Source organism: Molothrus ater, chromosome 30 (genome assembly GCF_012460135.2).
Source record: "Molothrus ater isolate BHLD 08-10-18 breed brown headed cowbird chromosome 30, BPBGC_Mater_1.1, whole genome shotgun sequence".
NCBI classification, from domain to species: domain Eukaryota; kingdom Metazoa; phylum Chordata; class Aves; order Passeriformes; family Icteridae; genus Molothrus; species Molothrus ater.
In genome coordinates, this window is record NC_050507.2 from 1,963,693 (window position 1) to 1,978,992 (window position 15,300).

Consider the following 15,300-nt stretch of genomic DNA (forward strand, 5'->3'; position numbering starts at 1 on the left):
GCAGCCATGTCCATCCATGTTGATCTGTGTCCATCTGTCCATCCACTGGGCTCACTGCCCATTCTCTACATGAGCTCAGTGACATCCACCCACACAAGCCCCCAGCGCCGTCCCACGCCCTTTGGAGGTGCTCCAGGCAAGGACACAGCTGTCCATCCACACCCGGCCGTCCATCTGTCCATCTGTCCATCCGCACCCAGCCGTGCCCGGCCGTCCATCAGTCCATCCGTGAGGCTCCAGCCGGTCCCTACGTGCCCTCGGTGGCACCGTCAGGCTCGGACGGGCGCCGCTCCCCCTGCGCCGCGGGCGCTGCCAGGCTCTCGGCCTGCAGGAGCAGGTTGCAGCCGAGGAAGAGGATGGCGAAGGTGACGGCGAGGCAGAGCACCAGGACCACGGCGATCTGGGCGGCCTCGCTCGCCCCCGTGTCCTCACGGGTAGCGTTCATGTCCCCCTCCTCCTCCTCCTCCTGGTCTTCCTCCCGGGAGCCGAGTGTGGCGGTGACAGACGGGAGGGTTTAAGTGATGTCAAGAACTGTCTGATCCTCCCTCCACGGCCCCCCTCACGCTCGCTGGCGCTGGGTGCCCCCCCTTTGCTCCGCCCTGGAGCCCCCCTGGAGGGGTGCAGAGTCCTGCAGGGAAGGGGGAGTCACCCCAGCCCCCTCCCGAGGTGCCCTGGGGGGCAGTTGGGGCTCCCCATTCTGCCTGTCCCCACTGCAGGCACTCAGCCCCACAGCACTGGGGAGCAATGGGGACACCACGGCTCAGGGGACCCCCAGCTCAGCTCCACAGCACTGGGGAGCAATGAGGACCCCCAGCTCAGCTCCACAGCACTGGGGAGCAATGGGGACCCCATGGCTCAGGAGACCCCCCAGCTCAGCCCCATGGTGTGAGCGTGCCATGGGGTCCCCCAGTTCATCCTCACAGCACTGTGATCCCCAATGGGGACCCCCAGCTCAGCTCCTTTACACTGGGATCCCCCAGTTCAGCTCCTTTACACTGGGGACCCCCAGCTCTGCTCCATGGTGTGAGTGTGCCATGGGGACCCCCCAGCTCAGCCCCACAGCACTGGGGTCCCCCAGTTCAGCTCCATTACACTGGGGACCCCCAGCTCAGCCCCACAGCACAGGGGTGCAATGGAGACCCCCCAGCTCAGCCCCTTGGTTTTGGATGTGATGGGGACCACCAGCTCAGCCTCAGCATCCTTCCCCCCACTCCCATGGCTCCCACAGCCAGGACGTGACCAGGCTCCGTGTGAAAGCAGAAATTCTTTTATTTTTGGGGCAGCTCTGGCCCCCCAGGGACAGGAGTGACAGTGGGGACAGGTGGTGATAAGGGACACGGCCAGCACTGGCTGTGTGGCACCAAGTGTGCTGCAGAGGGGTGGGGTGGGGTGTCACCCTGATCCCCAGCACCCTCTGCCAGGCCCCAGCACCCCTCAGGGCTGGTGCCACACGTGCCCTGAGGACTCACCCCGCTCATCAGCCAGGCTGGAGCCACTGAGCCAGTTCTCCAGGATGGCCAAAACCCCACGGCATAAACCAAGGAGCAGCAACCCCCAAATTACAGGCTAGGCCAAGCCAAGCTCCTCCCAGAAGCTTTCTGGAGGTGAAGGAGGGGAATCCAAGCAGAGTCACTGCTCCAAAAGTGCCAAAAGTGTCACAGTGACCCTGCCTGGGTGACACCAGCCCTACAGCGCCAGCGTGTCCTTGATGAGCCGGCGCATGGTGGTGGTGACCGAGGTGCCCAGGGAGTCCGTGATCTGGTAGGAGATCTTGTACAGGTAGGGCTGCACGTCCTTCAGGCTGGTGTCAAAGACATTGTCCACCTCGGACTGGGTGGGCATCTTGGGCAGGTACTCGTGGCGGTTCATCACCTCCACGATGTTGATGATCTTCTCGCAGAGCTTCTCCCCCACCTTCTCGCGGCAGATCTGCCGCTCCTGCTCGTTGGCCAGGTTCACCACGTTCACCTTGATGGTCCAGAGCTCCCAGGGAATGCACTCATCTGAGAAGGGCCACCGTGATTTCTTCTTCTGGTAGAACTCCAGGGAGATCTGCCCCATGCCGTCGGAGCCGGAGCTGCGCAGCGCGTCCTGCGGGACAGCACGGGGCTCACGGGGGAGCAGGGACTGACCAGCCCCTCCCCAGGCACATCCCATTGGGTTCTACAGAATATCCTGAGCTAGAAGAGACCCCCAAGGATCATCCAGCCCCACCCCTGGCCCTGCACAGCACAGCCCAACAATCACACCCTGTGCCCGAGAGCGGTGTCCAAACACTCCTCGAGCTCTGGCAGCCTTTGGGGCCATGACCAAATCCTGGCGAGCTGTTCCAGCACCCAATCACCCTGTGGGGGAAGGAGCTTTTCCCAATATCCATCCTACCCCTTCCCTGGCACAGCCCTATCCATCCCCTCAGTCCTGTCACTGTCCCGGGGAGCAGAGACCAGAGCTGCCCTGGGGATGAAGCTGATGAGTCTCCTCTCAGTCTCCTCCAGCCCTCAGCTGTTGTCTTATATATCAAGAGTTCTATCATCATTACAGTGCAAGGATTCTATACCCTCAGAGTTTTGTGCCTCCTCGATGTTTTCTGTAAGCAGCTCCTCTATGCACTGACTCTTCTTGGTCCTTGCAGTAGTCACCTGACTCCAGATCCCACCAATCCACTCTTTTATACCAATTGTTCTTATTGGCTACAGGTGTGGCCTGTTAAGATCAGGCCTGCTCCTAATCTTTTAGTAATTGGTCCAGCTACAATCATTGGGGGATAAGATTACATTCTATACCACCTTAATTTACCCATACTGTATCCCCCTACACTCAGCTGCTCCTTTTAATCCACCCACACGAGCCCCCTGCTCCATCCTGGGGGACCCTTGCAGATGTGTGGCTTCCCCTTAAAACCTTTCATGCTCCCCCTTTTCCCTCTTACCTTAAACTCCCCCACAGCCTTGCGGAGCGCCCGGTCGAGCTCCTCGGAGGAGACGCGCACGTAGGCGAAGTCGATGAAGTCGCAGTCCACGTCCTGGGTGCCCACGGTGCCAATGGAGTAGGTGCCCTCCTTCTTGTAGTGGAACTTGCCGGTGCTGCGGTGCAGCAGGACGGTGTGGAGCACGGCCAGCATGGCCTCCTCCACCTGCCTGCCCTCCACCGACACCTCCAGCACCTCGGCGCGGCAGTTCATGGCAGGGCCGGCGCTGGAGGGGCCACAGCAGCGGCTGCTGAGGGGACATGAGGGTGGCAGGAAGGGGTTGGATGCAGCCTGGTTTGGGTGACAGCCCCTCTGCCACCCCCCTGTATGCTGGTGTCCTGGTAGCGCACAGGGACCCACCCAGGTGTGCTGATTTGAGTCCCCCACATGCCAAAAGGACCCAGGCGCTCTGGGTGCAGATCCCTCATAGCCCCAGATGTTCTGATTTGGGTCCCCCACATGCCAAAAAGATTCAGGCACCCTTTGTACAGACCCCCCCCCCATAGCCCTACAGAGACCCAGATGTTCTGAGTCCCCCACATGCCAAAACAACCCAGGCACCCTCGGTATAGACCCCTCATAGTCCCCCATAGCCCCAGGTGTCCTGATTTGAGTTCGCCACATGCCAAAATGATCCAGGCACCCTTGGTATAGACCACCCATAGCCCCAGATGTCCTGATTTGAGTTCCCCACGTGCCACAAGGATCCAGGCACCCTCGGTACAGCCCCCCCCCACCCCATAATCCCCACAGAGATGGGGATGGTTGAAATCCCTCACATCCCACACACATGGGCCCTCCCACACACCTCACAGAAGCTCAAGGGGGTCCAGGACTGGGTGTCCCAAAGGGATCCAGATGTCCCAGGATGGGACCCAAATATCCTGGTCAGGTCTCCTCATGGACCCAATACTCCTGAGGGACCCCAATGTCCTGATCGGGTCCCCTTAGGGATCCAATACCCCAGAGGGACCCAAATGTCCTGCCCAGGTTCCATCAGAGACCCAATATTCCAGAGGGACCCGAATGTCCTGCTCAGGTCCCCTCATGGATCCAACACCCCTGAGGGACCCGGGTGTCCCGGTACGGGCCCACCCCCACCTCAGAGGGGCCCGGGGGATCCCGGTTGGGTCCCCCAAAACACCACACAGGCCCAGACGTCCCCGTCCGAGCCCACCTCAGTCTCCCACGGAGCGCCTCAGGCTCCCTCCAGGCTCGAGGCCCCGGATCCCCCTCAGTCCCTGGGCCCCCTCAGCCCCGGCCCGGCCCCGGTCCCCACTCGGTCCCTGGGCCCCCTCACCCCCGGCCCGGCCCCGGTCCCCACTCACCGCCCGGGCCCGACCATCTGACGGCACGGAGGAGGGAAGTGGATCATCCCATCTGCTCGGGGGGGGGATCAGAACACACCACCGGCCACCGTAGCCGCTCCTCCGGCCATGACCACTGTGTTTCACCACTCTGAACTTGATTCCTTTAATATTTTTCCCCTTCGGTGCCGTTCGCGCCCGCGGGGTGTCACCGGGGGCGGAATCGCCGTTCGGAATCTGTGGATTCCCCTCTTCGCTGCTTGGTTCGTTCCCAAGGGGCCATAGAGCTGCAATGCCGCAGCCCGGAGCGGCTCAGCGGCTCCACTGCGCCCTCTGTGTTGGAGGCTCCGCGGCGGCGGTACTGCAGCGGGGCCGGTGTCCCCCGCTGACCCCTGCGGGGACAAGGAGACAACGGAGGGGACACGCGTGGGGACACTGGACACAGGGGCATAGGGGCACGGGGGACACCTGGATATGAAGGGACACAAGGATGTGGGATAGCAGGACCATGAGGAAATAAAGAAGGGGGGGACACAGGGACAGATGGACACAAGGGACAGCATGACACGGGGATATGGGGACACAGGGGGATACTGGATAAGGGGACATGAAGACTAGGGGGACAAAGGGACAGTCTGACCCCTACAGGGACAAGGCAACAACGGGGGGACACTCGTGGGGACACGGGACAGACGGGCACAGACGGGGCCCATGGGGACCACAGGGGCACGGGGGACACCTGGGTATGAAGGGACACAAGGATATGGGACAGCAGGGGAAATAATGAAGGGGGGACACAGGGACAGATGGACACAAGGAACAGCGTGACACAGGGGGATACTGGATAAAGGGACATGAAGTCTAGGGGGACAAAGGGACAGTGAGATGGCTGGATATGGGGATAGGAATGGACATGGGGACACGTGGATATGGGGTGCAGTGGGAGCAGGGACGTGGGGACTTGGGGGAACTTGGGGGACACAGGAACAGGGGATGGATGCACATGGGGACACAGGGAACGGGGACATGGGCATTTGGGGCACTGATCGGCCACGCTGCCATGAGGACACATGGCTCGGTGTCAGTCGCAGCAGGAATGTGGCCGTGGCGTGTCACCGTGCGGGGAGCCGGGCACACACCGACCGACACGACCGCGTCTGTGCCGAGCAGCCCCGGACCCGCCCGCCGGTTCCACGGAGCTGCTTTTACTCGGCCCTGCCGGTACCGTCCCCGTCCCTCCCGCAGCAGCCCGTGCCGAGGGAACGGGGACAGCGACGGGGACAAGGTGGCAGAGAGCAGCCCTGAGCTGTGGGGAGGGGACAGAGCAACCGCACTGGTGCCAACCCGGTGCCCACCGTGCCCGCTGTTCCCCGCCCCGGTTCCCGTTCGCGGCCCCGCCGTGCGTCAGCGCTGTCCCCACGGCGGGGGCGGCGGCGGGGGGGACAGAGGGACCCTTGTTTTGTGTCACTGCGGGCGCCCTCGGCCCCGCGCCTCAATGTGGCCCTTGTTCCGGGTATCCCCGTTAACGTTTGCTCCGGGGCCAGGCTGTCCCCAGCAGGAGGAAGGCGACAAACCGGGGGACACATCAGCCACGCGTGTCACCCCCTGCCTTGGACCCCCCGGCTCTGTCCCCAACTCCTGGGCTCGGGACCCCAAACGCCACCACCCCCCCCCCGCCAGGGCTGGCCCTGCCAGCGGCCACGTCCCCAGGAACACGAGCGGGGATCACGGTCACGCTTCCCGGTTATTTTGGGGAGGATAAATCAGGCAGGCGACAGGTGCGGGGCCGCGGCAGCCGGGGGTGAGTGACGGTTCAAGGGCAGCGCCGTGGGCAACGTGAGGCTCCGGAGCCCCGGCTGTCCCCGGTTTGGCGTCCCGGCTGTCACCGGCTCTGGAGCCCCGGCTGTCCCCGGTTTGGCGTCCCGGCTGTCCCCGGTTTGGCGTCCCGGCTGTCACCGGCTCTGGAGCCCCGGCTGTCACCGGCTCCGGAGCCCCGCCTGTGCCCGGTTTTGGCATCCCGGCTGTCCCCAGCTGTCCCCAGATCCACTGGTCCGGCTCCAGAGCTCCGGCTGTCCCCGGGTTTGAGATCCCGGCTGTCCCCGGCTCTGGAGCCCCGATTGTCCCCGTTTTGGCGTCCCGGCTGTCCCGGCTCCGGAGCCCCGGCTGTCCCCGGGTTTGGAGCCCCGGCTGTCCCCGGGTTTGGCATCCCGTCTGTCCCCGGCTGTCCCCAGATCCACCGGCCCCGCTGTCCCCGGCTCTGGAGTCCCAGTTGTGCCCGGTTTGACATCCCGGCTGTCCCCGGCTCTGGAGCCCCGGCTGTGCCCAGTTTTGGGATCCCGGCTGTCCCCGGCTGTCCCCGGATCCACCGGCCCGGCTGTCCCCGGTTTGGCCCCGGCTGCCGCCGGCTCCAGTGCCGCAGCTGTCCCCAGATCCACTGTCCCGGCTGTCCCCAGCTCTGGCATCCCGGCTGTCCCAGCTCCAGTGCTCTGTTTTTTCCCCGGCTCCAGCGTCTTGTTTTTATCCAGCCCAAGTGTCCCAGCTGCTCCCAGCTCTGACATCTCCACTGTCCCGAGCTCCGGCTGTCACCATCTCCTGTCCCCAGCTCTGACTGTCCCTAGTCCGGCTGTGGCAGCTCCCATGTCCTGTTTGTTCCCTCAGTCTCTGCCCTTCCGCGGTGTTCTGGCTGCCCCCAACTCCAACATCCCGGTTTTTCCCCCTCTCCAGCGTCCCAGCTGTCCCCAGCCCCGCTGCTCTGTCCCCCCTTCCCAATCCCCGAATTTAACTAAAAAGGAAAAATATTAACACACAAGGGACCAAGGTCCCGCCCAGTGGCTCTCACTGTACGTACAAGTTTATATACAGAAAATGGCCAAAAAGAGGGAAACCCAGAAAAATATATATAAAGGGGAAGGGGCCGAGGTTGAGGGGGCCGGAGCCACCCCTCGCCCACGCCCCCCGCTCTGTACAGGACCCGGCCGGCGCTATTTACATCAGGGGCGTTTTTACAGGGGAAGAGGGCACCGCGCTGGCGATGCCCCCGGGGAAGACGGCACCAGGGCTGCTGGGAGGCCACGCCCTGGGCCGTGAAGGCACGTGGGGCACCCCCAAAGGTGCCCCCAAGAAGACTCAGGCATCTGAGGGGGGACCCAGATATCCTGGGAGTGATCCCAGGCATCCCTGGAGTGGTGCAGGGGTGGTCCCAGGCATCCCAGGAGCGATCTAGGGGTGCCCAGGGGGTCCCAGGCATCCTGTGGATGACCCAGGAGGGGGTTCCAGGTGTTCTGGGGGTGATCCAGGGGATCCCAGGCATCCCTGGAGTGATGCCGGGGTGGTCCCAGGCATCCCAAGAGCGATCTAGGGGTGCCCAGGGGATGTTCCAGATATCCTGGGAGTGATCCCAGGCATCCCTGGAGTGATGCAGGGGTGGTCCCAGGCATCCCAGGAGCGATCTAGGGGTGCCCAGGGGGTCCCAGGCATCCTGTGGATGACCCAGGAGGGGGTTCCAGGTGTTCTGGGGGTGATCCAGGGGTGTGCATGGAGTCTTGGGAATGGCCTGGGTGTCCCAGAGGTCATCCAGGGGTCCACAGGGATGTCCTGGCCATCCCAGAACTGATCCAGGAGTGACCAGGGCAGGTTCCAGGCATCCTGGGAGTGATCCAGGGATGCCCAGGTGGTTTTTGGGCATTTCTGGGGGTCACCCAGGGGGGGTCCCAAACATCCCAGGGCTGATCTAGGGGTACCCAGGAGATATTCCAGGCATCCCAGGGGTGACCCAGGGGTTCCCAGGGGGTTCCCAGGCATCCTTGGACTGAACCAGGGTTGCCCAGGGCGGGTCCCAGATGCCCCAGGCGGGTCAGGGGCTCATGGCAGCCCCTTGCCCGGGACTCAGAAAGGCAGAGTGTCCATGAAGATCTTGTCTACGATGGGTGGTGGCGGCACCAGATCCTCCAGCTTGAGGTAGAAGATGCGCTGGAGGCCCTGGGTGCAGAGGCTGCGCAGCTCGGGCAGCTTCCCCAGCAGCTTGGAGAGGCAGCTGGAGCGGCCGGGCTCAGCCCCTGCTGCTGCCACGTGGTCCTTGAGGCAGCCCACGATGCGGTTCTGCAGCTCCTCCACCCGCTTCGGCTCCTTCAGCCCGTGCCGGTCTGCGGTGACACACAGGCTGTGAGACCGCGGGGACAGACGCCAGGTGGCGATGGGGACAGCGCCAGGCCTGGAGCGGGGAGGATCTCACCTGTGATGATGACGAGGGCGGCGAGGCAGGAGAAGGAGGGGACATCGACGCTCATGCGATGCAGGCTCTGGGAGAACTCGAGGATGGCGTCGATCCACTCCCCGAAGCCTCGCACGCACTGCTGCCGGTGCAGCACCACGCCGTTGCAGAAGATGAGTTTTCCTTCCTCTGGCTTGGAGCTGCCAGGAGAAATCCAGGTCAGCAGAAGGCCCAGGCACAGCTCAGGGTTCCCCAGCAGAAACCCAGGTGTCAGCCTGGTCACAGCTCAGTTTCCCCAGCAGAAATCCAGGTGTCACCCTGGTCACAGCTCAGGGTTCCCCAGCAGAAACCCAGGTGTCAGCCTGGTCACAGCTCAGTTTCCCCAGCAGAAATCCAGGTGTCACCCCCAGGCACAGCTCGGGCTCTCCCACCAGAAACCCAGGTGTCACCCTCAGCAGAAATCCAGGTGTCACCCTCATCAGAAATCCAGGTGACACCTGCCCAGAGGTGACACCTCGATTTCTGCTGGGGGTGACACCTGGAACTGGGGATGGGTCAGGATCCAGGTGTCACCCGCAGCAGAAATCCAGGTGTCACCCTGGTCACAGCTCAGGTTCCCCAGCAGAAATCCAGGTGTCACCCTGGTCACAGCTCAGGTTCCCCAGCAGAAATCCAGGTGTCACCCTGGTCACAGCTCAGGTTCCCCAGCAGAAATCCAGGTGTCACCCCCGTCATTCCCACCCCACTCCCCCTGGGGCTCACCGGTATGCCAGGCGAAGGATGAAGAGCTCCAGGAAGGCTGACTCCAGCAGGAGGTCCTGGTCCTCCTTGGGCAGCTCGCTGAAGCCCTGGATCTTCTCGGCCCACTTGCGGATGACGTCCATGGAGCCCGTGAGGAGGTCATAGAACTGCTGCACGTCCACGGAGTCCTCCTTCTCAAACGGGCACGGCGCTGACTCCTGGAACTGCCGTGGGCACGGGTCAGGAGTGGAGTGGGCACAGGTCAGGACTGGGATGGGTCAGGACTGGGATGGGGATGGGTGAAGAACTGGGATGGGGATGGGTCAGGATTGGGATGGGTCAGGAGTGGGATGGGGAAAGGTCAGGACTGGGATGGGGAAGGATTGGGGTGGGGATGGGCCAGGATGGGGATGGGTGAAGAACTGGGATGGGCACGGGTGAAGAATGGGGATGGGAATGGGTCAGGACTGGGATTGGGATGGGTCAGAATTGGGATGGGGATGGGTCAGGATTGGGATGAAGATGGGTCAGGACTGGGATGGGGATGGGTCAGGAACTGGAATGGATCAGGACCTGGGACAGGGGTGGATCAGGAATTGAGGTGGGAATGGGATCAGGACCTGGGATGAAGATGGGTGAGGAACTGGGATGGGGATGGGTCAGGATTGGGATGGGGATGGGTCAGGAACTGGAATGGATCAGGACCTGGGACAGGGGTGGATCAGGAATTGAGGTGGGAATGGGATCAGGACCTGGGATGAAGATGGGTGAGGAACTGGGATGGGGATGGGTCAGGATTGGGATGGGGATGGGTCAGGATTGGGATGGGGATGGGTGAGGAGCTGGGGATGGGTCAGGATTGGGATGGGGATGGGTGAGGAGCTGGGGATGGGTCAGGATCCAGCCCCAGCCCTGGCACGGCCCTGGGCAGGGCATGGAGTGGCACCAGCCCTACCTTGGAGTAGTCGAGCTTGGTGGCGCTGGGGATGGAGTCAATGTGAGCCCGCACCAGCGAGGTGATGAGGCTGACCGGGGACGCATCCGGCGGCTGCTTGGGCTTGGAGGGGAGCCGGCCCCGCCTCCCCTTCAGGCTGTCGGTCCGGACCACTGTGGTTGGGACTTGCGGTGAGTTCCTGTCCCCAGTGCAGCCACAGAGGCTGCAGAGAGGGGACTCCCCGCTCCTGCTGGGGAGGGGAGGGGTCCTGGTACCTTCTTTGACCATGCCGACGGCCAGGCACTTCTGGAAGCGGCAGAACTGGCAGCGGTTCCTGCGCCGCTTGTCCACAGGGCAGTCCTTGTTGGCCAGGCAGATGTACTTGGCATTCTTCTGCACTGTGCGCTGCGGGTGGGGAAGGAGCGGCCGAGCTCAGCCCGGGGCGCCGAGCTCCGAACAAAAGCCCTTCTGTCCTCCCCTGCCTCCCTCTCCGGCCCAGCATCCGGCTCCGTGTCCGCGGGGAGGGCTCGGCGGCCGTGCCCCCTGCCCTGCCCCTCCCCGGGACACCCCTCAGCATCCTCCCGCTGCCGCAGAGCACGGTGGCGACATCCCGAGGCCGTCCCCTTACCTTGAAGAATCCCTTGCAGCCCTCGCAGGTGCGCACGCCGTAGTGCTGGCACGACGCGTTGTCCCCGCAGACGGCGCAGCGCCCCTCACCTGCCCCGGGGCTGCGCACCTTGCTGGGCGCCAGCGCCGGCCCCTCCAGCAGCGGCGAGCTGGGAGCCAGGGGCAGCCCCGCGAAGCCCCTGGGAGCCCCCTGGCTCGGGGGAAAGGCGTCCGTGTCCAGCAGCCGCGGATCCACGCGGGGCGAGGGGCCCAGCTGCCCCTTGAGGGTGGCCGGGGAGCCGGCAGGGCTGGGGGCCGGGGGGCCGAAGGCGAAGAAAGGAGGCTGAGACCCCCCACCCTTGGCTGCCTCAGCCCAGGGCTGCCCAGCCTCATAGTTCGGCAGCGGCGAGTACGGCCCGAAGGAGCCCTCCCATCCTGCGGCCTGCGGGGGCTGGAAGCCGGGCGTGGCGGGCGAGGGGATGGAGCAGGGGCTCCCGTAGCAGTCCGAGCCGCTGGAGGACAGGGTCTCGTCCGGCTGCCCCCCGAAGGCGCTGGGGTAGCAGCCGTACACCTGGAAATCCTCCAGCTTGAAGGCGGTGGCGGCGCTGGGCTGGCCGCTGGATGGCAGCTGGTAGAGGAAGGCGTCGAACTCGCCGGCGTAGCCCTCCATGAAGGTGCTGAAGCTGGGCAGGGCTGGGGCGGCCGCCAGATCGGCTCCGGCCACTTCCATGGGGAATCGGCCGCCCTCGGGGCTGAGCAGCTCGGCCGGGCAGCGCTCGCAGGGGCCGGCGCCCGTGGTGCTGCACTGGGCCTGGATGCAGGGCATCTCTGAGGGGAGAGAGGGGCGTCAGAAACACAGGGGTCACCCCAGCAGGAACCCAGGTGTCACCCCTCACAGAAATCCAGGTGTCACCCCAGCAGAAATCCAGGTGTCACCCCTCACAGAAACCCAGGTGTCACCCCAGCAGAAATCCAGGTGTCACACCCAGCAGAAATCCAGGTGTCACCCCAGCAGAAATCCAGGTGTCACCCCAGCAGAAATCCAGGTGTCACCCCTCACAGAAATCCAGGTGTCACCCCAGCAGAAATCCAGGTGTCACCCCAGCAGAAACCCAGGTGTCACCCCTCACAGAAATCCAGGTGTCACCCCAGCAGAAACCCAGGTGTCACCCCCCACAGAAATCCAGGTGTCACCCCAGCAGAAATCCAGGTGTCACCCCCCCCCCCCCTCAGCTCGGTACAGCCCCTCTGGCATCCGTGCAGAGGATGGAGACAGGGTGGGAGCTGTGAGAGCTTCCCCAGGGTTCTCCTCGTGCTGGAGCTGCGCCTCCATGGCCACTGGCAGCGTGGTGGCGGCCACCAGTGTCCCCAGGAAAGGTCACAGCGCAGCCAATGGGTGCAAAGGACATTGCCCAAAACGCTGGCTTAGCAAAAGCCCCCGAAAGGGAATGAAGGAGGAATGTGGCCAGCAGATTCCCAAGCCCTCGGGTTGGACAAGGGAAGCCAGAGTTGGGGCTGAGCTGGGTTTTGAGGATTCCACTTCCCCCATAATCCCTTTTAGGGCTTTTTGGGAACATCAGTGCAGGTGAGGGGGAGAGGAGCCCACCCTGTGTCCCTGGAGCCCCCCGGGGGCTGTGCATGGCTCTGGTGAGACATAAGACAAGCAGAGTCCTGTGTCCAGCTGAAAGCCAAGGCAGAAGTGACCCCGATGGCAAGACGATAATGTAATTCATCTCTCAGACCTTTAAAGGTCACGCTGCGCTGGCCCCCGGCCACGTCCTGGCACGGCCCTGCTGCCAGAGCCCCCGGATTCCCCCAGCCAAATCTGGGCAGCTCTCTCGGGCACCAGGAAAGCCGACACCCCGCCAGGAGCTGCGGTTAAAAATACCCAGCGTGGCTGCAGCTCTGGCACCCAGGGGATGGCACCAGCCCCCAGCCCCCTGCTGGAGGTGCCGGTGGGGTTTGTGCGTGTCCAGCCGGGTGCAGAGGGAACAGAGACCCCCCAGCTGCCTCCTGACCCCAAACGAAGCCCAGGGGACCCGAGGCCGTGCTGGGCACTCGCCCCAGGGGACGCTGTCTGTGCCAGGGGGAGTTCTTTATACCTGCATGAAAACCCTGGCAGATGCAACGCCTCGACCCTTCCCGTGCTCCCAGTTTGAACATTTTTGCTCCCACCCACTCGCTGACAGCATTTGGGGTCCCCTCTGCCCTGTGCCCCCGGGGAGCGGGCACAGATTCCCGCAGCAGCCTCTGCTCTGCCCACGGCCGGGCTCTGTTTGCAGATTCCTGCGTTGGGAGAGCAGCTGCCCGTCCGTGCCCAGCCCCGAGGCTGCCGCCTGCACGGGCGGGTGGCAGCCGCTGGCACCGGGCCCCGAGCCGCGGGCGGGCGAGAGCAGCCGGTGGCACCGGGGGTGGCTCCCGCTGCCCACGTCCCTGCCGGCACCTGCTGCCCGGTAATGCCGCAGCGGCGGCTGCCAGGCCCGCGGGGGCAGCGGGGGGTTTGCCCGCACGGGGCTGGCTGCCCGCACATCCCTGTCTCCGCTGCCAGCTCCCGGTGCTGCCCGCACCTCCCGGTGCTGCCCGCACTTCCCGGCTCGCATCGTTCCCGGTGCTGCCCGCGTGCTCCTGCCTGCCCCGCTGCTGCCCTCTCCGGTTCCGTGACCGCTCTGCTCGGGGTTCTCGGGGTGATGCCCGGTGTGGGGTGGCTCTGCCCCCTGCGATCCCCAGACACGGGGATTTCCTGCGTCCCGGTTCGGGTGCCGTGATGGGGGAACCAGCCCGGTCCCCCACGGCCCAAGGAGCAGCTCCCGGTGCTGCGCAGCTCCTCACAGAGGAGAGGGGCGTGTCGGGCTCTTCCCGGGACCCCCGGGGCCGGGGCTCGCTCTGCCAATTCCCGCCGGGTGCGCGACCCCCGGTACTACCGGCACTCCTGACCGAGTTCCTGCCGGTGTCACCGGGACGCCCGATCCCGTGCGCCTCCCAGCGCCACGCGGGACACCCGACTCGGTTCCTCCCGGTGCCACCGGATACCGACAAGGGGCAGCCCCGCACAGCGCGCACCGCCCGGTGCCTTCCCCCGGGACCCCCGACTCTCACCGGTAGCACCGGGAGTTCCTTCCACAGCGTCCTTCGGACACGTCAGCCCCGGCTCCACCGGGACGCGCGACCCGGTTGCCCGTGGTGCTACCGGGACACCCGCCCACATCCATCCACCTTGCAGGACGACACCGCCCTGAGCCCCCGGTGCCACCGGGATGCCCGACCCGGGATCCCCTCGGTGCCACCTGACACGCCCGACCTGAACCCCTCCGGTGCCGCCCCGCACACACAACGGCTCCTGTTCCGCCGGTGCCACCGGGACACCACCGGGACGCCGCGCACCTCCCGCTGCCAGCACGACCCCCGTGCCCCCGGTGCCCCCGGTGCCCCCCGCATCCCGGTGCCGCCCGTACCCGGGTGCCGGCGCGGCGGCGCTCCGGTTCCTGCTCCTGCCACGGCCGCTCCGCGGGCTCCGCCGGGCTCCGGCCCCGCCACTACTTTCTCTTAAGCGCTCGGTGACGCGCGGGGCGGCGCGGGGCCGGTGACGCACGGGGGGGGCGGCCCCGGCGGGGGCGCGGCCGTGACGCACGAGGGGTTCCATTGACGCACCCGCGGCCCCGGCTAAAAATACCCCGCGGCCCCGGCTAAAAATAGCTCGGGCGCCCCTCGCTTCCCCCCTTATCCCCCCCGGGGCTCCGGGGGCCGCCGGAGGGGGGAGGGAGGCCCCGGTGTCCGGGGTATCCCCGGTATCCCCAGAGCCGGTGGCCCTTCGGTGTCTCCTCGCTGCCGTTACACCGGGGCTGGTGTCCGCCGGTGCCTCCATCCCTGTCGCTCTCTTGCTGCCTGGATTTCCGGTGTCTCCTCGTTGCCGGTACTCCGGTGCGCCCACCCCCGATGCCCCCTCGGTGCTGGCATCACTTCAGTCCCCACCCCCGGTAACCTCTCGGTGTCGGTGTCCCCGGTACCATTATCCCCGGTGTCCCCTCAGTGTTGGCATCCCCGCAGCCCCCTCGGTGCCGGTATCTTCATAGCCCCCATTCCCGGTGTGCCCCCGGTGCCTCCCGTACCCCCGGTACCGCTATGCCCGGTGCCCATCTCTCTGCCGGTGTCGGAATCCCCGGTGTCCCCTCGTTGCCGGTACCCAGGTGCCCCCATTCCCGGTGCCCTCTAGGTGCCGGTATCTCCGGTACCATTATCCCCGCAGCCCTCTCGGTGCCGGTATCTTCATAGCCCCCATTCCCGGTGTGCCCCCGGTGCCTCCCGTACCCCCGGTACCGCTCTGCCCGGTGCCCATCTGGGTATCTCCGGTGCTCAGCGGCACCGGTACCCCCGGGCTCCTCCCGCTCGGTGCCGGGTGCGGGGGGGATGACGCGGGGTCCCGCCCCCGCCCGGTCCCCACGGGGAGCCCCTGGCCGGGCCGATGGAAAGAGCGGCGGCTGCTGGCGGGCGCCGGCGCCGGGAACAGCGCCCGCGGGCTGGAAAGATGAGCTCAGCC

At 65.3% G+C, this 15,300-nt stretch overlaps 2 protein-coding genes across 4 annotated transcripts; both read right to left on the reverse strand.

Annotated features, from left to right (window-relative positions):
- Positions 1-1,251: 1,251 nt before the first annotated feature.
- ATG101 (autophagy related 101) lies at positions 1,252-4,422 on the reverse strand. Of its 3 annotated transcripts, none has more exons than XM_036399844.1 (3): positions 4,297-4,422; positions 2,930-3,218; positions 1,252-2,091 (listed from the first exon to the last, which is right to left on the reverse strand). In XM_036399844.1, the coding sequence occupies exons 1-3, from the start codon at positions 4,341-4,343 to the stop codon at positions 1,687-1,689; spliced, it is 741 nt and encodes a 246-aa protein (XP_036255737.1). In that variant the 5' UTR covers positions 4,344-4,422; the 3' UTR covers positions 1,252-1,686. The 3 variants fall into 3 exon arrangements, with proteins under 3 accessions (XP_036255737.1, XP_036255740.1, XP_036255739.1); XM_036399847.1 differs by lacking the exon at positions 4,297-4,422 and adding an exon at positions 3,777-4,151 and having other exon boundaries at positions 2,930-3,215; XM_036399846.1 differs by lacking the exon at positions 4,297-4,422 and adding an exon at positions 3,777-4,151.
- Positions 4,423-7,108: 2,686 nt separating this feature from the next.
- NR4A1 (nuclear receptor subfamily 4 group A member 1) lies at positions 7,109-14,670 on the reverse strand. The gene is made up of 7 exons (XM_036399843.2): positions 14,219-14,670; positions 10,789-11,594; positions 10,436-10,565; positions 10,182-10,333; positions 9,248-9,450; positions 8,507-8,685; positions 7,109-8,417 (listed from the first exon to the last, which is right to left on the reverse strand). Exons 2-7 carry the CDS (start codon positions 11,590-11,592, stop codon positions 8,161-8,163), a joined length of 1,725 nt encoding a protein of 574 aa, XP_036255736.1. The 5' UTR covers positions 11,593-11,594; positions 14,219-14,670; the 3' UTR covers positions 7,109-8,160.
- Positions 14,671-15,300: the final 630 nt, after the last annotated feature.